This window comes from Seriola aureovittata, chromosome 8 (assembly GCF_021018895.1).
Source record: "Seriola aureovittata isolate HTS-2021-v1 ecotype China chromosome 8, ASM2101889v1, whole genome shotgun sequence".
Classification (NCBI taxonomy): Eukaryota; Metazoa; Chordata; class Actinopteri; order Carangiformes; family Carangidae; genus Seriola; species Seriola aureovittata.
The window spans coordinates 20,245,700-20,269,028 of NC_079371.1; the positions used below are offsets into that span (position 1 = coordinate 20,245,700).

The window sequence follows — 23,329 nt, forward strand, 5'->3', positions numbered from 1 at the left end:
CGCGGTGACAGCAGCAGCACACCGCCAGGGAGAGCGCGGCGGAGCTGCAATGAGCCGGGAGCGAAAATGTGAAGGTGGAATCGGACTGAGCAGCATTGTGTTGTAACCGGCGTCTGTTTCTCGGAACGAAACACAGCCGACACTCCCACACAGCAACAACAGCAGCTTTATTTGGATTTTTATCATCAGTGGAAATATCCTCGCTCATTTTTCTTTTCTTCTATATTTTTTTTGAACCCCCTCTTACTGCCAGTGTGCACCTTCTCACAAATTGACTGGAAGCTGTGTTACGGAGAGTGTGGAGCATCCTTTACGTTTAGTGGATATTTCTTTATAGTTGCACAATTTGCAGGGAGCAAAGTGCTCCGTGAAGATCTGCTCTTGCTTTATGGGATTATTTTCGACGGAGCCGCGTTGTTTCAGATAAGAACACATTGGGCATCATGAGTTCCAGTGGTAAGTCCATTCTTGCGCGCTTTATCTCTTCACTTGAAGCGCAAGGACAATACCTATAGATGAGAGCAGAGAGAACTACTATAGAACAATAGAAGCCTATATCGTATCTGCTAGAAGAGGTTACAGGTAATAAACATTTTAAAACAAACGTTTAAGTCAACAATCTTCCTTCACCTATACAAGAATATTACATTTCACAGTCTTTTAATTTTTTTTCCTGTTTATCCAAAAACAAATATGTGGGGCTGATGTGAGAAATGCCCCCACAAACAGGCTGATATGTGCCAAACCTGTATAATAGACTTGGAGCAGGTTTAGAGAGGATAGGAGAGCTAAGTATATCTGGAGGTCAAAGTAGCATTTGCCCAGAGTTCAGATAAGAGAAGCATTTTTGGGATTCTTCATCTACATAACAGCTGTTGCTTGGACCCTCCCAATGTCTGCTTCTCCCCTCCATCACTTCTCCTTCATCTTCTCCTCTCCTTCCTTGTCCTCCTCAACACCAGTAGTAGCCTATAGTGCATTTGACCTCTCTTGTGGAGACCGCCTAGGCTTTCAGCTGTTGCCTCTTCATAAAAGTCCACCTGTCCTCCAACACATGCAGGGTCGGGAAAGCCTTCAGCTGGAGGTTTCTGACCTGACCGCTGTTGGTCTCATGGAGTTTCATTATGTGTGATGCAGCACATGACGAATAACTCTGACAGCCTGAAGGCTCCTGTCATACTTATCCTAGACCGGCCTGGGGGGGGGGGTGGCTGCAGTGATGCTAAGCTGACCTTGTATCAGCTGACTGTGATCCTGATCCTCTGTCAGCTGAATCAGGACTTTCCCTGTAGGGCTGGCTGGGTCAGCTGTGTGTGTGTGTGTGTGTGTGTGTGTGTGTGTGTGTGTGTGTGTGTGTGTGTGTGTGTGTGTGTGTGTGTGTGTATATGTGAGTTTATATTCTCGCCTCCACTTTGTTGTGTTTACAAGTTATCAATGGTTGATGAGGCAGATTTAGATCTTGCACGATCTAAGTATTCTTAGATCTTGCACCCCACCCACCACACCCCCCTGGTCCCTTAGCTGTCAGTAATGCCAGTTGAAGTTAATGTGCGCCAGGTGCTGACGGTGTCAGGCACTTCCTGTCCTCCCTCCTCTGTCCTCCGTGTCTACAGGAGTGAACCGGGTATTACTGCATCATTCATAATCCAGCCTGTCATTGTGTGGCACTACATTATTCATCCACTGCTCTTAACCCACTGGTACCGAGCCTTGCCTGACGGGCAGTTCTCGTGCCGTGCGTGCCGGGAGTGGTGTCGCAGCTCCTGGATCCCTGAGAAAATATGTAGAATTCTTTTGTTAAGCTTCAAAATGCTTTTCTCAGCTGACACGCAGAGGGGGAGGAGCACATGCGGCCAGCATGTGGAGAGCTGTCACAAGCCTTTTTGTGATTGAAAAGCATGTGCTCAAACAGGAATCCACACAAACACACACATCAACAACACATCAACCTGTGGTTTGCATTTAACCGTGTGTGTGTGTGTGTGTGTGTGTGTGTGTGTGTGTGTGTCACAGCAGGCAGATGGTGGTGTGACATGTGTCTGTACACTGGCTTTAGGCATAAAAACACAGCTGAGGAAAGAACATCTCCTCTCCTCTCCCTCCAGTCAGTCAAACATATGTTCCCCTCCGCTCTCAACGCTCTCAAGGTTTGGACACGAATGGGCCTGTTAGGCTGTAGTGTGTGCAGTGTTTTCCGCTGCATTGGGTGTGTTAGTCCAGAGGCCATCGACACACACAGCGTAATTACACACAGCTCTGACTGTCTGTCTTCATCTTCTGGGCCTTCTATCTCTCCTGTTCACTGGGTTTTGTGTGTGTGTGTGTGTGTCTGGTCAGACTCTTATTTTCTGCCTGGCTGGCAGACAAGACAGGACTGGGGGTGTAGAAGGTTAGTTTCTGGTGGAAAGGACCTTGGTTTATCATACTCAGATATTCACTCACTGAGAAATAAGAGTAAAGACACAGTTTTGCAAATTTTGGCCTGACTGATAAATCGGAGCATTTCTGAGACACAGCGTACATACAGTATGTGTGTTTCAGGGGAGCGATAAAACACATGTTGATCAATATACTGATCATTGAGCTCAGGGACTTGAAGGGAACTGCAGAGCCATACATCACAGGCAGCACTGACACCTCTCTCCTTCTCTCTGCTTCTCGCTGTGCAGCACAGAGTTCTCAAGTCATGGAGAAATTCAGTGCTGCAACTTGGGACTGTAAATGTTCTTTCACATAATATTCCCATGTGGCTGTCTTAACTTTAAAAAGACATTGTGCGTCACAGGCAATCTAATGATTAATACATTTTGTTTGAATGCATATTAAGTATGGAAATCGACAGTAAATATAGTTGCCATGCTTCTATTGAAGTATTGTCCATTTTGCTAAGATATTTAGTCTCATGTTAAGTCTATTTAGCCACACTAGCAGTTTTGCTCCGTGGATAGCGGTGTTGGTTTGTTGGCCAGTCGGTCCACCACACTGAAATATCTGAACATCGGGTGGATGGATTGCAATAAAATCTGCCGCAAATAATGATGGTCCCAAGAGGATGAGTCCTTATGAGTTTGGTGGTCCCCTGACTTTTCATCATAGCACCACCATTTCATCAAAGTTTCCATCTATCCAGTAAAATATCTCATAATCTACCCAGGTGGATTGACTTATAGACATTAGTGGTTCCAAGACAATATAACCCAATGACTTTAGTGACTCCCTGACTTTTCATTAAGTGTCACACTGAGGTCAAAATGTAATTTGTCCAATGCTGGCTAATGACCAATTACCTGCAAAACTAATCCCATCAGCCTGAGCTGTACTACTTTGTGTTTAGAGCTAATTAGCAAATGTTAGCACACTAAGCTAAAATAGTAAACATGGTAAACCTTACCTGCAAAATATCAGCATGTTAACATAATGATGCTGATATTAGCAGTTAGATTAAAGCACCATTGTGCCTGTGAACAATGGTAAATTAAGTAAAAAGAATACATTTTAAATTAATTAAATGTAATTTCACCTGTTTTTAAGAAGTTTCCAGAGATGTGTCAATAATTTAAAGCACAGTTGAATCAAACTGATTGATCTACTTCCAAGAACTGGCAGTTTGTTCAAGAAAGGTCTTGAAACAATCTGATTTCCTTTAAACTTGATTTAGTCTGCACCAGCGTGAGCTTTAGCATCAGTGACTCACTGAAATTGTTTTGATAATTCTTTAAAAGATTACGCTGACCTGTTGGCGACAAAAGAAAGTGTTTCGGGTCACCAAGAGCGCAACAATTCTCTCGACAATAGATATACAAATAGAAAGTTCATGGAAATCCGGCCTTTAGTTTTCCTGATGCCTTGTCACAGACCAAAGTCTTCATCAAGGTAATATTATAATTTTATGATGCTGCTGGACAAAATGTCAGGGAGTCCACAAAATCAAAAGAAATGGTCCCTCAGGGAGCCATGAATATTCATTTTAAATCCGGCCAGTATAGTATCAAGATACAACATCTTGGTCAGGGCCAAAGTGTATGAATAGTCAGCATGATCCAATGACCCACTGACTAACATGCGTGAGATGGGAAAAAATAACTAAATATATTAATACACAGGACTTAGCACTAGATTAAATTATGTATATTTGCTGCACCGGTTCCATGTAAATTGTGCTTTTCTTGTTTTATGGGAAGTATCAGCTGCAGTGAGGGTAGACAGGGAGGGGAGCTGCATCATATATGATTCCTGCTCTTCCGCCTCATCTGGTGAACAATCCAAACCAGAGCCAAGCACCATTTATCACTCCTCCTGCCAGATGCTTTAGTTCAATAACACAGAGAACAAAGGTAGGAGACAAAGATGCACAGATGCAAACACAGATGCTGGGATGCACAGATGAATATTCATGTAGCCATGTATAACTGGTATGTATTTACAGGCCAGCATAAAATCAGTTACAGCTACAGTTATTGTGGTTACTAAACTGGTGTCCAGTTGGATTTTTGCACAACCCTAATGGAAAAGAAAATTTGGAGACTGCATGGAAATAACATTCGGTTGCCGTTTAATCTGTAAACTCATTCAGCTCATAGACAAACCATTGCAGTTACATTGTTCGGCGTGTCCTCTAGGTTGCTCTCTCCGTGACCTTGGCTTCTGGTAGGATTGAGCGATCATTCAGACTGTCAGTAGCAGTCTGACCCTTCTCTCTCTCTGTAGAGTGACAGTATGTTTGTGATACCGCTGGACACTACCATCGCTCTGATGAATGCTCCTGCCCAAGGTCCTGACAGAGACGAAGGGAGATAAAGAGAGGGAATGGGGGAAGGCGGGGAGTGACCTGATCACTGGCTGTGTTAGATCACAGACAAGGAAGACATGTTGTGAAAATAGACAGTATACCAGATTTCATACTTTGCTGTTTTATGCTGCTTGCTAGCATGTGACTAATTTTCAATGAGCTCATATTAAGTGTATGTTCACCTAAAAAAAAAAAAAAAAAAAAACATGTTTGTCTTAGCCCAATAGACCCCCTCAGAGGGGATGCTGTGAAGCTTATGTTTGGGTTTACTGCTTATCGCATCTCTCTTAGTTACCGGAGGCGATAAACCTTAAGGCTTGTCTACACAGGAGGTTGTTTTTGTTGTTTTAGATGTCCATCTCGCACATCTAACAGATCAAATGCGTTTCTATTTTAATCAATGGAGCGGTCTACACAATCTGCTTGTGTACTTGTACCTTACACACACAACCATAATTAAGTCTTCTTTAGTCCATTTTATGCGTACAGCAATGGTGATTGGGCTCTGAACACTGCCAAAACAACAGTACTGTCAGTGAACGCATCCTGTGCAGACACAAATGGAGAACTGGGGATGCTGTTGCTGCTGCTCTAACATGCTACTTTCACTTTGCGGGCTGTGTAGACAAAGCTAAATCTCTGAAAATGGCATGGACTCTGGGTGGATGAGGTAATTGTGCAGTTCTTAATGAAACAACACATGATTACATAATAATGATTACACAACACATGAAATGTAGGGAAAGATCATGGTCTGCTTTAATACAGAAAAAAGTTCACAGTGACTTCAGACACAAAGTGTTTATTTACATTTAACCCGGACCATGATCTCTCGCTGACTTTAACCGAAGTGGCTTTGTTGCCTAATCCTGACCGCAGACTTGTGTGCCTTGTACGTCATCCATTCATCCCAACCACCTGCTGATGACTTTGCTGCCCTCAATAAATTCATTTATTCATTCATAAAACAAACAAAAAAACAAACAAAAAGTAATTCAAACATTATATTCAAACAGTTTATGAACGTAATTTCTAGGAGACTGGGCTGATTAGAAATGTCTGTCATCATCTAAAAATGTCAGCGTTTTATAATTGGATTAATCTTGAATTTAAAAAACTCAACAGAAATCCCTCAGTGGTTTTCTACTGAGGTATTGCTACCAACTTTCTTTTAGCACAGAATAATGTGTGCTAGCAGTCGTGACTGAGATGTGTACAGCTTGTGTGTTTGTACATGAAACTGTTTGCTTACCAAGAACCACTGCACTATTGCTAAAAGGAGTAGAGTTTTTACATCCATTTTTACATCATAATAAACCATTTGTAATCCACCTGTTAATAAGAAGCCATTCCAGGCAGAATTACTTTGCTTTGGATTGTTGTTATTAGCTTATGAAAATTTAAGTTATTTATCCCACCCAAATAGGTGGCTTAGATACTGTGACTGAGTTGAAGTAGACTTGTTTTAAACCTGGCTTAGGCCTGTGGTCTGTCTGCATGACAGATGCTGATCCAAAGTTGTCCCTGTGTCCAAAATTCATACAGTGAAATAATATAACTGATGAGGAGTGAGCATGTGAGTAAAAACTACACAAAGCTTTGGAAAGCAGACTTGCAAATCAACATATTTTTCCTTTTAATAATTCGTCTACACGGTCTTTGTATTTGCTTCTCTTTGATTCTTTGCCCTGCTCTTCACTCGTCTCCCTCGTCACCACCAATCTCCCAGCATCCCCTGTGACTCAGTTCCCAGCATGTTCTTCCCTGGGGCTGTCAGGTCAGGGGCAGAAATAGCAGCAGCCTCTCAGTCCCTGGGGATGCTGTCGGGCTCTCTGACCCTGGCCCTGTTCTTATCACCTGTCTGCCGGAGGCTGTATTCTCCCAGGGCACTTGCCGCTGATTCGGAGTCAGTGGATTACACCTGCAGTTGGGTGGCTATCATTAGAAGAATGACTCAACACCTCAGCATGGGAGAGGACGGAGGGTTGTTTGAGAGCTCTTTAATGAGTTTAGATGGGGAGAGCTTGGCTGCGTTCAATGAGAATGGCCGCACTGACACAATTAGATAGAGTTACGTAATTCCACAGCCTCTGAGCTGATTGTGTACCTGGACTCTCTGCTGAGGTGTGGCTTTTTGTCATCAACATTCAACAAGTTACATAAGCATCTCATTAATTCACACACACTTGTTGAAAAATACCAAGAATGCTTGCTCTTTACCGTGCCTCTGCATTCCTGTATAATTTCAGTATGTGCTGATAATTTTCTTTCAGCACTTTGCTCAGTTTTGATGTATGTTATTCCCTTTATACAACTTTGCCTGGCTGGGCTGTGAGAGCAGAGGATGTTATACTATGCCAGAGGTTTGTTTTGGCCCACTTTCAGAAGGTCAGCATTATAAATACATGTCCTGTGTGTTTCCAGTAGGTGTTGGCACTGTTGCATGTACTGCCATTAGTTCCCATTATCTCTCATTCACACCTGATGGGATCAGTGTTGCTCCAATTTGGTTTTACCACAAGACTGCCTTCCTTTTGCCTGGTCTCACAAACACATTTTCAAGGGAGTGTCATTATTTGAACCAGTGGCTGGGCACTTATCAGGCAGGGTATTCGGTCCCAGTGGTGCTGCCAGCATTGTGGGGGAAACAATGAACTAACAGAGAGTGTGGGAGACTGGGAGTGGGAATAAATCATGCTTGCATATTTTCCATTGCCCACAGTTCTGTCTTGTACAGAAAAGTAAACAACTACACTCATGCATACATTTTCTCTTGCACCCATGGATGTATGTCCTCACGCTCAGCCTGCCCCACGCATATACTGCTGTCAAGCTCGGAGCATGCAAAGGGAGCTCAGGCTGTGAGGCATGCAAGGCTGTTAGACTTTTTTAAGTGCTGAGAGTCCTTCGAGATTCATCCAGTGAAATGGAATCAGTAGCTGGATGAAGCTGGTTGCTCTGCCATTATACCCCTTCCACCGAGTGTAGGACCACTCAGATGCTCCTTAAAGAAGATGGGAGCTAAATAAGAGACAGTGAACCCAGCTGTTCTGGCACAGACTCCCAGAGTATTGGGAGGCTGGTTGTCTCTGCTTGTGTATGCAAGAGAATCTGTTTACTGCCTTAAGGATGAAGATGGACCTTTAAAGAGCCTCTAATAAGCTAAGAGGTCTTAGATAAATTAATTTCCCCCACTCATTTAAGATCAAATTAATCTATCATTTTGACCTTTTTGCTTGTGATAGCATTTATCCCATTACTGCTAAGGCTGTAAGTGAGAACTTGCCTTCCTGACAATGTGAAATATAGCTATCAGGCTTGCAGGAGTCTGACATGTAGGCTAATGCATAATAAGGTAAGAGGATCCAGCCACTTTCTAACCTCATGCGGCAGTGTGCTTGTGTATGTGTGTATTTGTGTCAGCCCATATGAGTGTGTGAAAAATAGAGATACTGGGAGAGAAAGCCTGGAGCTTACCCATCTTACATAGGTGTCAGACCTCACAGCTTCAGAACAAGTGTTGACAGAGCAACACTCTGATCTTATTGTGCGAACTGCACACAGTCTATAGTGTGCACAGGGCCCCAGTTACAGGAATGCATTGCTGCCAACAATGGAGAAATGTTGGAATATGAACGTCATGATGATGAAATCTGTTCTAATTTATAATCAATACGATGTTTTGTTATTTCCATTGTGTTTGCTGTGGTTGGAAACGCTCTCCTTTCTGTGCTACTGAAAAATGGTGGTTTGTCAGCTTTGCATGTGTGTGATCGACAGTGCCGATATAACTTAATTATTAAGTAATACAATATAAGATTTAAGACTACATGATTGGCCAATTATGTTTTTATTGTATACCAATAACTGGGAGGTAAAACTATTTGTGTTAAAGAAAGTTACATAATTTACCGTTTGCTAAATCGCTCCTACGAACAATTGTCCAATCATAGCTGACAACTTTAACTAGGCATAACAGGCCTGTCGAGCTTTGGGTTTCTCCATGTTGTTATTTATTTGTAACCCTTTCCAAAACCAAAAATATAAAATGGGTAAGTAACACTTTCTAGGCCAGGGACTTTTCAAACTATAATATTTTTTTCAAGTTATAGGTTATGTCAATAAAAGTAAGCAAAAAAAAACTCCTCATAATTTACATAATTATCAAGTACATGTTTAAGACAAACAAGTCAACTACAAGTAAGCTGGAGAGAGCATTTATAACCAGTTTCAACCAAACAGTAAAGCTAATGTAAAGCTTAATTAGCTTGATTGTTGTGTCTGATATAGCAGTTGTCATTTCAGATGGTTTGTGGCAAGAATTGAGAAGCCTGTTTTTGTCTACCACTCTCTGAAATCAAGGACCTATTGTTTTCCAAATTACAAAGAATTTCTTGTAGTACATCTTCCATTGTTCTCATTATACACTGAATATGTATTGTGCAAGAATGAAAAGTTTGACAGACAGAAGCTATGTTCCAATTCACGGACCGAATCCTTCAGATGATCGTCTCGGTTCAGTTCGGCATTCGCGGTCTGCAACGGCCACAAAAGCCTCCCCTTACCGATGCGTCACAAAGCACCTAAGCTGAAACCCAGTACTTACATTTAAAAGTGTAATCCTCAGTTTGCTGTTATATTATTTTCATTACTGCTGGCAATGAATCTTGGGATAGGTTGGGCCATGGAGGAGACACCTTTTGGAGCAATCACTCTTCAAATGCATGAAAGTCTGCTTAAATTGAACATTGAAATAGAATTTTAAATGTGTCTTTTTGTCTTATCACACAGGCTCGATGGGTGGTGAGCGGAGTTCTGGACCAATCCGGTGCCAGCGATGTCGTGAAGTCTGCAAAGGAGAGGTGGTACGAGTACAAGACACCCACTTTCACGTCAAGTGTTTCACCTGCACCGGTAAGAAATGGGAACTTGATCCGGAACAACACAACACAGCAAGCACTAGAGCAGACAAACGGCTGAAGTGATCAGACAAACAGGTGTTGTCTTGCAAAGTCCCTGGGCCTGGATGGCCCTGCTCATAAATGTTGTTAAAGTTATATAAGTGGGACTCAGATTCCAGTGGTAGAGCAGAAACTAGACATCTATCATGGTCACATCCTTACCCTTCCTACACACACTCCCACATGCACACATTGACAGATATACTCTGTATTCGCTCATTCATCTACCTCCCGGTGTACATGCTGAGTGCTACTATTAGCCCACAGTGAGGATTGGAACGGATCAGAGGTGCCTTGCAGGGGGCTTAGGCTCCTGCTAAAGTAGCTTGTTATTGCGCTGCCAACTTGGAGGGGATTTTCTCTCGTTGTATGCTGTGGTCTAATGAGACTGTCTTAACCAGCTTTGCAGAGCTACAGGTGCGCACTGGTGACCTACAGCACATACAGCGCTGACATAATTGCACATCCCCTTACAGCAGGAATAGTGTGGGATGTACAGTATTTGTGAGATTTCTGGGTTTATATATCTGATTAAATAGTTCGAGGTGGTGGGAAATACATGTCCACCCAAGAAACTAGTGAAAGTCTTACTTTGCGAATATAGATCAAATATAGGTTGTTAGGAAGTCGGCAAAAAAATATATTTTTACATTAAATTTTTGCTCTGTTTAGCTCTCATTTGTGGGCAAAACGTTTTGCTGGAGTTTCATGGTGCAAGCTGTATCAATAAAAGAGTCAAATTTAGGAAGCTGATGATCTGATGAATAGGATGCTCTTTTTTATTTGGCTGAGCAAGACCGCAGGAAAAAGTTGTCTGGAAAAAGGGTCCTTTTCAGGCAGCGAGCTGACATGTAAAATTGCAGACATTTGCAGAGTTAAGTGCAGGTCTGAAAGGGGCTTATGTCAGTCGAGTATCTGTGCATATGCAAATTAGAAATCAAAGAACCGACAAATGTTATTTGTCATGCTGCTGTACGGCCTGGAGCAAGTGTTCTCAGTTTTATGTTAATAGTGCTATTTCTGAAGCAAAGACAGTCAGTCATGGGTTACTCTTCAGTCATTTGCAGATGACTCTGAAAAAAAGCAACATTAAGCAAAATTAAGAGGAAATGTGTACTCAACAGTCATCTAATCACAGGCATTTATTGCATAATGAGGAACTTATCTAACATAATTTTAGATAAATCTTTCCTCCACTTTGTTCATCACTCATCATCATCTCTCATGGGCTCAACTGAATTATGTTGACATGATGTCACACTGGCAGAGTTGTATAATTGAAGGCCAAAGCATTTTATGGTTCTCTGATGTAAGTACACTGTGGGTTCGTCTCAATTCAGGGGCTGCATCCTTCGAAGGCTTGAAGACTGATTGTGTTACAGCTAGGCGACAAGGCTGTCCCATTTCAAGGCTCCTTCAAATGCACTCGAGAAATGTGTCCTGCCTTTTCCCGGGAAATTAAGGATCCAATATTTAATATTTAAATTGTAATATATATAGTATCATAATGCTAGAAACTTCCCTTTTGCATCAAACTATATTTATTTAAATAATTTCAGTTCAATACAGAGGAGGCAAAAAAAAACAATTTTTAAGATTTATTCTTTCAATTTGTTTTTCATTAGACTGAGTGATACTGTTACTTATGTCTTTATACCAGCTTCATTTCATTTAATTGAGCATCTTAACACATGTAGGCCCATATACACTTTAAAGAAAAACTTTTTATAGTTAATGCTTCAAAGGACTCAGTCATCCTGGGCAATCTTTCAAAGCTGGGTTTTTATGTAAGTCATGTCTTCAGCAGCTGTTTTCAGAGCGAGGAGAGGAAGCTGAGTGAGTTGTGGTTGTTATTGTATGAGCTGCACTACACTGTTGTTGCACATAAAGCCGTTCTACAGTAGATAAACTCACTGAAGGCTATTCATTGGAGGGTTGTTGCTACGTTTCCTATGTGTAGCCGTCACACACAAGCTTATAGTGCACACATACACACACGCACTCGTGCATACGAGCGTGCGCATCCATACATGCACGCACGCTCACTATGTGAGTTGTGAGGGGTTGCTGTGGTAACGGTGTGAAGGGGCACCCGGGCCCTGGTTGGTGGATATTCTCAGCATCTCTATGGTGCTATTAACCAATCGGAAGGCTCTATTCTGTGCCCCAGAGAAAACAGGGGGTGAACACAGGAAGCCGGCAGACAAGAGAAGAAGAGGGGGGATGGGGGTACTGTTTGTCGCCTAAACATTACATCATCACTTGAGTGTAATACCAGTCTGATTCTCTTCTTCCTTTCCCTCTCAACCACTTCTCTCACAGCAGCGTTAAAGTAATGGAAAGCTGTCAGCGATGAGCATCATGTTAAATACACCTATCAGACAGCCCTCCCTTCTCATCTTCCAGAGAGTTCTCCTCATCCCATGAGGCAGTGGGGCACTATTGTGCGGCCAGGCTCTGCCACATCCCTGCCCGTAATATGCTCTCCTGTATGGGCCTCTGCACAGCCGGCACTTTTCTAAAGCTTTTATTGTTCGGTGTGTAAACCCCCCTCCTCACACACAAACATGTTGTATGTTGTTTTGAACTTCATAAACTCCATCTACTCTATATTGTCTCTGTTGCTATTGTGTGCTTCTCATTAGTCCCCCTCTATATTTTCTGAGGCTGAATAGCTCTGAATGAAATAACAGGACGTAAGATTGAATTTCTATATTTTTCCATCTCGCTATTGCTTTTCTTTTAGTTTTTCTCCCTCTCCCTCTGTTTCTTTCTCTTGCTTTCCACTCTTTTTTTCCTGATGACAGTCACCCAAGCATGAAATCAATTTCTCATCTTGGGACAGGATGACATTGGCATGCAGGGCATGCGATTTGGAGGCTAATGGCTAAACTGTATTATACCATTGTACCAGAGTGACAATCCACTGCCACCAGCCAATTGCCTTATCTGTCAGACATGTTTATAAACTCTGTGATTGGGGTGTGTTTCAACATTTGATTTCGTTCTTTGCGGGGCAATTTTTTTTTCAGAGGATCAGCGTGTTTACCCAGGTTATTGACCTTGACCAATGATATTGTGTCCACCACAGTTCAATCATTTCCACTGAAAAACCATGACATAAAATCTTGGTTATTTTCCCGATTTCTCCTCTTTTTCTCTTTTATTTCTGTCTCCTTTTTTCTCAAAAGGGCTGACTATGCCCCACTGACCAGAATGTGATCACTCAGCCCTAAATGGAGACACACTCAGAGACACTGTGAGCACACACATTCACTTAGCATGTAGAAATACATTCATCTGTCCTGTCCACACTCTCTCAAGTCACATTACCTTGCGAATACCACATTATCATAATTCCTCTGTCATGCATTAGTCAGAGGAACAGATCACCAATCATGTGCGTTTAACCTATTATACAGCAGCTGATTATAGCATGAAAAAGCCGCCACGCAATCAACTCGAGAAAGGAGTCTGTGGAAAATGCTGAAGACAGAAGCCAGCTCACAGCTTGATGCATCAACTCCAGACACAGAGAAGGCAGTGGGGGTGTATTTGTGGATTATGTAGATCCCGTAGCACTTCTCAGTGAAACGGCGGGCTGTAGTGTGTGGACGATGTGGTGTTGTATTACCGGCAGACGGACTGACTCGTGCATACTGGCCTAATGACATAGTGACCACATTCACCCCGCCTCTGAGGCATAATTGGCACTCTTAGATTCCAGCAGAAACAGCGAGGCCTGTCAGTGGCACGAGCGCAAAGCTAACAGACATAAATCAAGGGCAAAATAGACATGTGTTTCCTGTGAAAGTCAGCTCACATGCTAACAAAAAAGAAAACACAGAGGCAGAGAAACAAATATACAAGCAGAGACGGATGCAAACACAGACACATTCGCACATAAACTGCTAAGCTGCTCCCAGTAGTTATTTATTTTCAGAGACAAAACAGATCTCTCTCATAAAACAGTGCTAAAGGGAAAAGCAGATTTACACAGACAGGTCAGATAAATACTTGACTGCTCTGCTAATGCTCCATTTTTAGCTGGTATTCTCACCAGGGCTCTTGTAAAATTGCAGCATCTTTGTCTCTTTCTCTGCGGACCTGATACAGTCAGTCCAGCCTCCCTTTGGATGCCATTAGCCCCCATCACTCAACCTCGGTGTTAATAACATCAACCTACTGTACTGTGCCTCTCTTTTGCTCTCTGAAGGCAAGGGAAAGACTAGAGAGAAAGCTAGTGGGAGGAAGGGAGGGGAAAAGATAAATAGTACGAAGAATAGAGAGAAAAAGAAAGAAAGAAAGGTTATGAGGAGAAACAGAAAGAAAGACACAGCACAGAAAAAAAGTGGGGGTTACAGGGAAGGGGAGCTTCCTGTAGCTATAGCAACCACTGGTACGCTGGTCCAATCACCACGCCAGTGCCTGGTTGCTAGGGAGAGATTCCGGCGGAGAGAGAGGGGAGCGCGGCAGGCAGCGGCGCTCTTCCCCGACAACTCTCCAGGATCCAGGATAGATGACAGGGATTATTCCTCCGCTTGTCTCTCTCAAGCGTCACTGTCCTGAGGGATTTTCACACGCTGATGCCCTGCCTATTGTCTTTGTGTGTGTGTGTGTGTGTGTGTGTGTGTGTGTGTGTGTGTGTGTGTGTGTGTGTGTGTGTGTGTGTGTGTGTGTGTGTGTGTGTGTGTGTGTGTGTGTGTGTTTATGCCATGGTGAGTTGGAGACGCTTAAGTGTGCAAGTGTCTGGCTCAGTGAAGGAGTGATTTCTGAATGATAAAGAGGATCATTAAGCAACAAACCCTGCTGTGTTGAACAAACACACACATGCACACACTAAACCAGCAGATCTGTACACAGTGCTGGAGCTGTGGAGTATTTTTATTGTGTATTACAAGGCCCCATCTCTAGCAGTTTGGTCGTCTGTGTGTGTGTGTGTGATCTCATTCACGCCTATTTTCCCCTCAGCTGAGTCTCTTATCGGCCCTCAGAGGGTTAAAAGCTGAAGGCCTCAGCAGCAGGGCTGGTCTGCTGGTATGAGGGGACTCCACTGGGCAACCATCTGTCTCCATCAGCTACTGCAGCCAAATGCTAGGGGAACCCTGTCACTCATGCACTATTTCTCTCTGCTTTAGCCTTTAGCTGCCTCGCTCTCGCTCTCGCGCTCCCTCCCCTTCTGCCCTTTTCTCTGACCACGTCTCCGTTTTCTGTTACTCTTTTTCTTTTTTCCATTCTATAGTGGCATGGCTCTAGGGATGGTAGTGTCAGTCCACATCTTTGGTCCAGCGTGAAATATCTGAACAACCATTGGAAGGATTTCTTCATAATTTGCACAGACATTCATGGTCCCCAGAAATGAATTCTATTTAATTTGGTGATCCACACCACCTAGTGTAACCACGACATTCACATTTTTGGTTTTGAATGAAATATCTTGACAGCTGTAAGGTTGGGTTGCCATGACATTGGGTACACACATTCATCTTCCCCTGAGGATGAATCCTAAGGACTTTGTTGAGCCCCTGACATTTGCCGTTTTTCCAATTATTCAGTAAAATAACTTGACATCTACTCTATGGACTGACACAAAATTTTCATTTTCATTCATGGTCCCCAGACAATGTATCCCACTGACTCTATTGATTCTTTAACTTTTCCTATGGCACCACCAGGAGGTTTTAGTTCAGAGCAAAATGTCTTTAAAAACTGTTGGATGGATTGTCACGATGGGTCAGGCATTCATGTTCCTCTGAGGATGAATTCAACAACTTTAGTGATCCCCTGAGTTTTCCTCTAGCACCACCAGCAAGTTGACATTTTTGGTTCAAAGTGAAATGGATCAACAACTACTGGATGGATTGCCATGAAATTTGACAAACATATTCATGTTCCCACAGGATGAACTGTTATAACTCGATGATACCTTTCAATTTGGTGTCTGCAAAACTAATTTAGACATTTAGATCTGTCGCAGTTCTACTTTGTTTACTGCTTATAATCAAATGATAGCATGCTAAAACTGAAATAGCGACATGATAAATATCAACATGTTGGTATTGTCATTGTGAGCATGTAAGCATACTGTCATTGGTATTTAGTTCAAAGCAGAGTGCCTCAGTACAGCTTCACAGAGCTGCTAGTGTGGACTGTAGACTTTTGTCTCTCTCCTCTTCCTGTCTGTCTGACCACTTCTTCTCCCACCCTGCGATTTGGCACAACTTGAGAAAACACATTATTTACTCTTGAAGTGTTTCCTCCTGTCAGAGGGGCTCAGATCCGGGGGACAGGGGGAGGGCAGAGGAGCCTGGGCCCCACGTTGGTAGCGCAGATGTGAGGGTGAATAGGTGAGTACCTCCCCTGCTGAAACTTGTCACTGCCCTGCTACATACATGCCTCTTAACTGAAATATCTGTAGCTGCCTCTATTATTAAGTTAAAAAAAAAAAAAGCCTTGAAAATTTGCATAATGTTGACAGCAGCACTAAAACAATTAGAATATGCTGCAGGGCTACTTTGATGTACTGTACAAAGCATGTCTGTTTACTTAATAGCACATTATGGAGACCTAACAGTTGCATAATGAGCTGGGGGAGGGAGGGGAGACTGAAAGAAAGGGAAGGTTGCATGGAGTTATGGTCTGTAGTAGTGAGAAAAGAAGGTGCAAATTGAGATAAAGTGGAGACCTTGTGCTAAGAGCCACAAAGATTTGGAAGCAGTCTTGAAACGGAAAGACAGAGAAAGAGAAGGGGAGGAGGGGGCGGGGGCGGGGGTGTCAGGACTATTTTGGGGTTCCGGCCCGGGCCGACTTTGAGAAGGGAATTTTAATTGCGTCTGTTGGCTGGAGATAAATACCCAATCATGCAGACCCCCTGTGGGTGTCTAATCAGTGTAGTTCTAATGACCACAGCTGCAGACACCAGCCTACATGCTAACCTCTAATCACTGGACTTATAATCTCTAGATGTTAACTTCCTGCAATGCCAAAAAAGAGCAATATAAAGGAGACTCGCACCATCTTTTAGTTTCTCTCATTAGAGTGCCATTCAGGCAAAGATCATAAAATTAGCAAATAGATGATAGTCTTTTAATGTAGTTTAGTCTTGCAAACCTGATTATGATTGATAATTGATGATGTGTCTCCATAAAATAATACACATTTCTCATACAAACAGCAAACGCTTTTCATTTCTATGATTTGCGTGCACTTTCCCATGAGTCATGAGCTACAGTATAAATCCCCGAAGGCCATTCATCAGACAGTGAAACAGACCAGTCTGGTTCTGCGTCAGTTGTATTGGGCTGCTGTTTTTATGGCTGGGTGTCCGCATCATGTGGTGGTGGTTGTGCGGCCGTAACCAAAACCTTTCTTCTGGGAGCCAAGCTAAACCACGTCTCCACAGCAGCGGAGACACCGAGCTCTAACCCAGCTCCACCCACCGCGCTGGCAACTACAACATGTGGAGGGAAAGTTTAAAGGCTTCGCTTGGTGGTTAGTGCTGAAATGAGAGAACTTGAAAAGTAGCGGGTATGGCTGCAAGTAGGCTGAAAAAAGAGGAGGCTCTTTTAGGGAGGTTTGAAGAATGTAAAGTTGCTTTTACCTTTGGACCATAAAGGTTCATTTGAACAGGTGCAAACATAGATTCTTTAATTCATTTTTGGCATTTTTCTTGCACAATTTTTTTTTGTTTGGACACACATAGTTTAATGTATTAACATTGACTTTGTAATCATTCAGTTTAATACAATTCACCGCAATTGTCACTTATGCTTGTGCACAACAAAATATAAAGTATGCAATAAGTAACTTTGTGGTTATGTGGAAAATGATTCACTCTGATTCAGTAGCACAACATCAGTATTTGTACTTATAAAAAAAATCACTATTTTTTGAATACCATGTATCTCCAAAGTGTCAACATTTCATGACCTACATAATGCATAATTCATTTTGAGCAAATATTCTGAACCAATAAAGCTAAGCCTAATCCTTTCATTTCTCTGGAATATTCAAAATCACCAAATTTGGAAATACATGGTTTGTGTTCACTTGTGGAACTTTAAGATATTTTTATTTTTATTTTATTTATTTCATCCATATTTTGATTTTTAAGCTATATTTTCAATTAACTGAAAACCCACACAAAATGATTGTTTTATTTCTCATCTATAACTCACTGTACCTCACATATATTCAGCACATATTCATATATTTCATAGGGACTTGTTATTTTCTGATGATGCCTTTAATGATATTTGGGAAATTTTTTATAGGGTTCCTCCCACATTATTTCTGGCAAAGTGAGAACAATCAAGATATAAATTACATATTAGTTTTTGCTTAATTTAAGTGAAAACTTCACTGTAGTGCTTAGACTTTTGTTATTTTGCTAGTTATCATCCCACATAACATTTCGTATTTACAGCCACCAATCCAATCAGACCACCACCACATGTGCCACCACCATCACATCATTCATACTGGGACCTAGCTGTCTCTAGGGCAACTGTGGAAGGTTTATGTCTCCTATGGCAACTGAGGAAGGGGGACGTCCTTTGCACTGCATCTAGCCAATCGTCCAGTCAGAAGAAAACAGTGTGATTAGCCAGAACAGGTGAACCATCCAGCCGGCCCATCCAATCCAGCCTGAGCAGGTCCAGTCAGCCGGGCTGTGATTTGGCGTCCGTATGCTAATGCAGTGCATTAGGCTAATTGAGCAGATTCCAGTCATTTGAAAATCAATCTGGGAGCAGATTGAAAAGCAAGTAATTTTAAGAGAGAGAGAGAGAGAGAGAGAGAGATGAGATGGAGCAAGGGAGAAGGAAAAGACAAAAAAAGAGAACCAGAAAAAAATGATAGCGGTAAATTTACTTCAATTTTGTTTTCAAAGGTTAAAAACCATTGTTTCCATTAGATTAATGTTATGGACCATTTCAATACACAATGATTTTTTTTTCCATGGTGAAGAGCTTAGTAGATGTGGAAATATTTTCCCTCCATTTCCCATTTTCCATGAAGGCATCAGATAGCCTGTGATTTGGGTTTTTGGTAAGAGCCTTAGTTAGTCTGGTCCAAACTGCAGCGGGGACACTTTCTGAAGCTCTGTGCCATTGTTCAGCAGCTCTGGAAATGTGGTTGGCACATGCACACACTCACGCATGCACATACATACACACAGTTTTATAAACAGGATATTTTAGTCCATCCCCTTTTCCTCCTTCTTCCCATTGCTCCCTACTTCTGCTCTTCTGCCGCCTCGCCTTGATGCCAATGACCTGTCGTAATGATAAAGATCCATCATCATATCTCACCATGCACGCTGTCCCATTTCATCATCCTATCACTGCGTATGCGCGGTGCCATCTCATCGGGGATGGATTTATGTGTTTCCATCCTCCTGTGGGAGCTGAGATTGTTTTGTTTTTAAGTGAGGGCCCATTGATCTTTTATTACACCATTAAGTCAATATGCTCCACTCATAAACAGCTTGAGATTAAATGAGGCCCTTTGAAGGGTTTATGTGCATGTGTGTGTGTGTCTGTCTGTGTCTGTGTGTCTTTGAACTCTCAGCCTGCCAGCAAACACTGAAATCTGGTGGCTATAGGGAGCCAAGTATAGCCTGTAGCAGTAGCTGCAGTCTGTATAACATGAGCAGTATGGAGTCAGTTATTATTCGAGGCGCTTCATTCCACCTCTAGCAGAATGATGATTTGTTGTGTTTACTGGTTTATTTACTCATTTCATTTACTTGCAGTGTGTTCAGAGCCTTATTGTAAGACCTGATATTGTTAACCACATGATGTAGATTATATTTCTATTTTTTCATGCTGTGATAATGGTCATGGTTTGGATTCAGTACAGAAACATGTTTTCAGGGGTAATTGTTCCTATAAGTGATTTGAGGAATATTTTAGGAAAAGTTGATTAAATCAGTTGTGTTACAATAAACATATTATCTTTTGTTGCCAGGGACAAGAATGTGCAGAATATTGAGTTGTGTTTCCTAGTAGTGCAAACTGTGGTCTGATTATTTGATTCTCTGCTGTCTTCTAACATCTTGGGTGTCTGTTCTGTCTACCAGGAGCTGTTTTTTTTTTTAAAGCCACTGATCTTTCTTCTTTTCCATGACTTCCTGTTTCACCTGAGCTGCGGGCTTATCAGGAGGATCTGAGGGTTTTTTACAGCTAGAATCTGCTCTTCATGCCTAAAGGAGAGCACATGTCTGTTAAGCTTTTAGGAATCATTAAGACAAGAGTCTGTATGCTCAGTGCAGATTATTCTGTTGGACCACTTTCTGCGGTTGGCGGTGCATATTTTTCTTTTATTGCCCTGTAGTAGCATTAAATCTTGACAAAGAAATGGGTATTAATGAAATAGCTTGAGATTTTGGATAATATGCTACTTTAAATGAAAAGACTGACTCAATAGATTTAGCAGTCAGTTAGCTTAGCCTAGCATAAAGACTGGAGTCGCTCCTGGTATCTGGTCCTGGCTGAGTAGCAATACTATAATGTCCAAGTAGCGTGTCAAGTTCAGCGGTGGTGAAGGTTTACGTTCTCTTGATGCTGGTTTCAAGATATTCTCAGTGGCTTTAAACACTTTTAAAAGAACCATGACTGTTCATACATGAACACGTGTGGAAAGCTGAATTTGTTTTGCACAGCATGTGACCTTCATCAGTGCCATGTGTGTCAGGTCACAGCATTTTTTCCAGCCGGAGGTTACAATAACTGTCGACTCTTCCTGTCGGTAAACCGCAGAGACTGGGTAGAAACCAGAGACTAGCAACCGTACTGGCCACTGAGCCGTGAAAACGCCTCTTAGCTATACTGTTACACGCACTGGAATTCACTCTCTGTTACATGGCAAAGTGCTGTAGCACAAATTGTCTGCTCAGGCTATACAATATAGAGACACACAAGTACACAACCTTGCACATACACGGTAAATGATTTCAATGTCTTCTCCGTCGGTATCCAATGAGACTGTAGTCGATGTTCTGATGGTGCCGGGAACTTGCAGTTTGTTGCTTCTCACCTTCTTCACATTGTTTAGCACAAAATGACTTTTCCACTGATTATATCATTATATTCCCATCTGAGCAAATTGGCTCACCTCTGTCTGGAGCCGAATAACTTCCCCAGCAGCCATGTGTGAAGACACACATACACACAGCACAAACAAGCACCAATGCACACACAACCAGGTAAAAAGGAAGGTGCTCAGACTGAAAAAAACACAACCCAATAAAGAAAACAAAAAATACGACTTGTAAAATACTGCTGAGTGTTGTGTTGTTGAATTTGATTTTAAGAGCACATGACAGAAAACCTTGATATGTTTTCTGAGAATGGAGAGCCAAAAATAGCATTTCTTTTTCCACAGATTATTCCATGTACTTTACTGTTTGAAGTATCCTACTCTCTCACGTTCTTTCCCCCTGTTCTCTCCACAGTGTGTAACTGTGATCTTGCACGATCTGGCTTCTTCCAGAAGAAGGGCGAGTACATCTGCACAGCAGACTATCAGCGTCTGTATGGTACACGCTGCGACCGCTGTGACAGCTTCATTACAGGAGAGGTGGTCTCCGCTCTGGGACGCACGTACCACCCCAAGTGCTTTGTCTGCAGTGTTTGCAGGTATAAATCCACACACACACACACACAAACAAACAGACACACAATCTCCCAAGTGCAAGGTTAGAGTAGCACATATGGTTGGACAACACAAGGGCAACATGAGCATTAATTTAGAGTTCTGTTTTGCAATCAAGCAAATGAAAGTCAGATGTTCTTTTTAGCTACTAAATGTTCCAATATGTTTACCAGCTAGTCACTAACTTTTCTCCTCTTTGGCATATGACATACAGTATGAAACTCTACGCTGTGAGATATCGAAATTTATCCAATTGCTACATCCTTTATTCTGTGATATATGCTTCCTGTATGTCTGGCAAATACAAATTTGTTGCCACAAATCAATAAGTAGGACTGCCTCGTGGTAAGAATAGATTTTTATTTTTTTTTTGTATCAGTGTATTTGGGTACAGTATCAGTTTATAAATTTGATATGTTGAGCATTTGAGCAAACAGTTGCCTATTTACACAGGTAGCAAAGACAAACATAGCATTTATTTTGATTTGCATTTCTGGCCAAATGGTGAATTTAAATCCAGTATTCCCTCTCCTTTTAGCTCTGCTTTTGGTCTCCACAAACTCCAGCTGAGCAGCTGCAGCTGGAGACACGGTTGATGAGTGCCGTGAGACTCAAACAAAACATTAGAGTTGCGTTCATAAAAGCAAAGCAAAGAGCTGAAAGACACCAGAGTGCTTTATAGAGCTGAGAGGAACTGCAGTCGGATGTCACAACATGCAACCCATTTCACATTAGACATCGTCATTTAATGCATCGTTAATATTAAAATATGAATTAGAGCAGCTTTAATATATAGTAACAGGCCAAAATAGAAATTTCAGTTTTGTTTATTTTTTCAATAAACAGCCTCTCAACTGATTTTCCAGAAATTAATTATTAAATTAGTTCATCATGATATACAGTAGGTATTGATAATGCAATATAAAATTACATATACTGTAATAGAGGATTTTAACCATATTGCCCGCCCTGCTCTTCAAGCGTAGCAGTCCACATATAGTATGTATGCGCTGTACACAATGATTCATCGCTTCTTTATCTGCACTGTTCTGTATCAGCTCTGTACTGCGAGGAGGCGCAGGCGTGAGGATTCATTAGTGGAAGCGGCCTGTTAGAGAACAGTGTGATTGGGAAGCTCGAGCAGCCTGTCGTTTTTGGTTAGTCGAGACACGATTCCATGAAGAGAGCTGACCTGGTGTTTCACGCTGTTAGATTCAGTAGAAGTAGGCCATCTCTCCTCTGACCTCCATCAGTGCTCATGCTAAGCACCTCCTGAACGAACTAACAGTGAGTCAGCATCCCGTTTGGCTCCTCTTTCTATTTCATCATTTCACTCTCCCTTTCGCTCTCTCTCTCTCTTTCATGTTTCATGCTAAAAAAAAAGAAGAAAAAAAAAAGGCAAATTTCTCTGTTTCTTTAGCATGTACATGCATGTTGCTCTCCCTGCCTGTCGGCCTGGTCGGGTTACAAGGTTTACATAAAAGCGATCTTTCCTCCCTCCCTCCCTCCCTCCCTCCCTCCCTCCAGGAGAGTGGTTTTGTATGTTGTTGTGTATCTGCTTGACATTGGCTGATAAACAGGCGGCCATTGGCCAGCAGCCGTGGGCAAAAAAAACGAACTGACACCAACTGGCCGGAGACAGTCAGGGGAGCAGTCCTGGCACTGACATGGATGTCTGCGTGTGTCTGCATGTGCATGTGTGTGAGTGTGTTTGTGTGTGTGCGTGTGCGTGCATGTGTCTGTGTGTGTGATGTCAGCTTATGTGGAAGAGACAGCGAGAAGCCGAAGGGTGAATCTCCTCTTTCCTGCTCCGTCTGCCCCCTGTCACATTGCTCACAGTCCTTTCTTGTACCGCCTCTTTTTTTCTCATCCTCCCCTCCTGCCCTCCCTGCACTGCCCCTCTCCCTCTTCATCATCCTCATTA

General features: G+C 42.3%; 1 protein-coding gene across 6 annotated transcripts in view; it reads left to right on the top strand.

Moving 5' to 3' along the window:
• ablim3 (actin binding LIM protein family, member 3) overlaps positions 1-23,329 on the top strand; it is a 44,760-nt gene continuing 21,431 nt past the window's right edge. For all 6 annotated transcript variants that reach the window (XM_056383484.1, XM_056383485.1, XM_056383486.1 and 3 more), the window contains exons 1-3: positions 1-456; positions 9,581-9,703; positions 21,206-21,389. In XM_056383484.1, the coding sequence (XP_056239459.1) occupies positions 444-456; positions 9,581-9,703; positions 21,206-21,389 (320 nt within the window). In that variant the 5' untranslated portion in view covers positions 1-443. The remainder of the gene's footprint in view (positions 457-9,580; positions 9,704-21,205; positions 21,390-23,329) is intronic.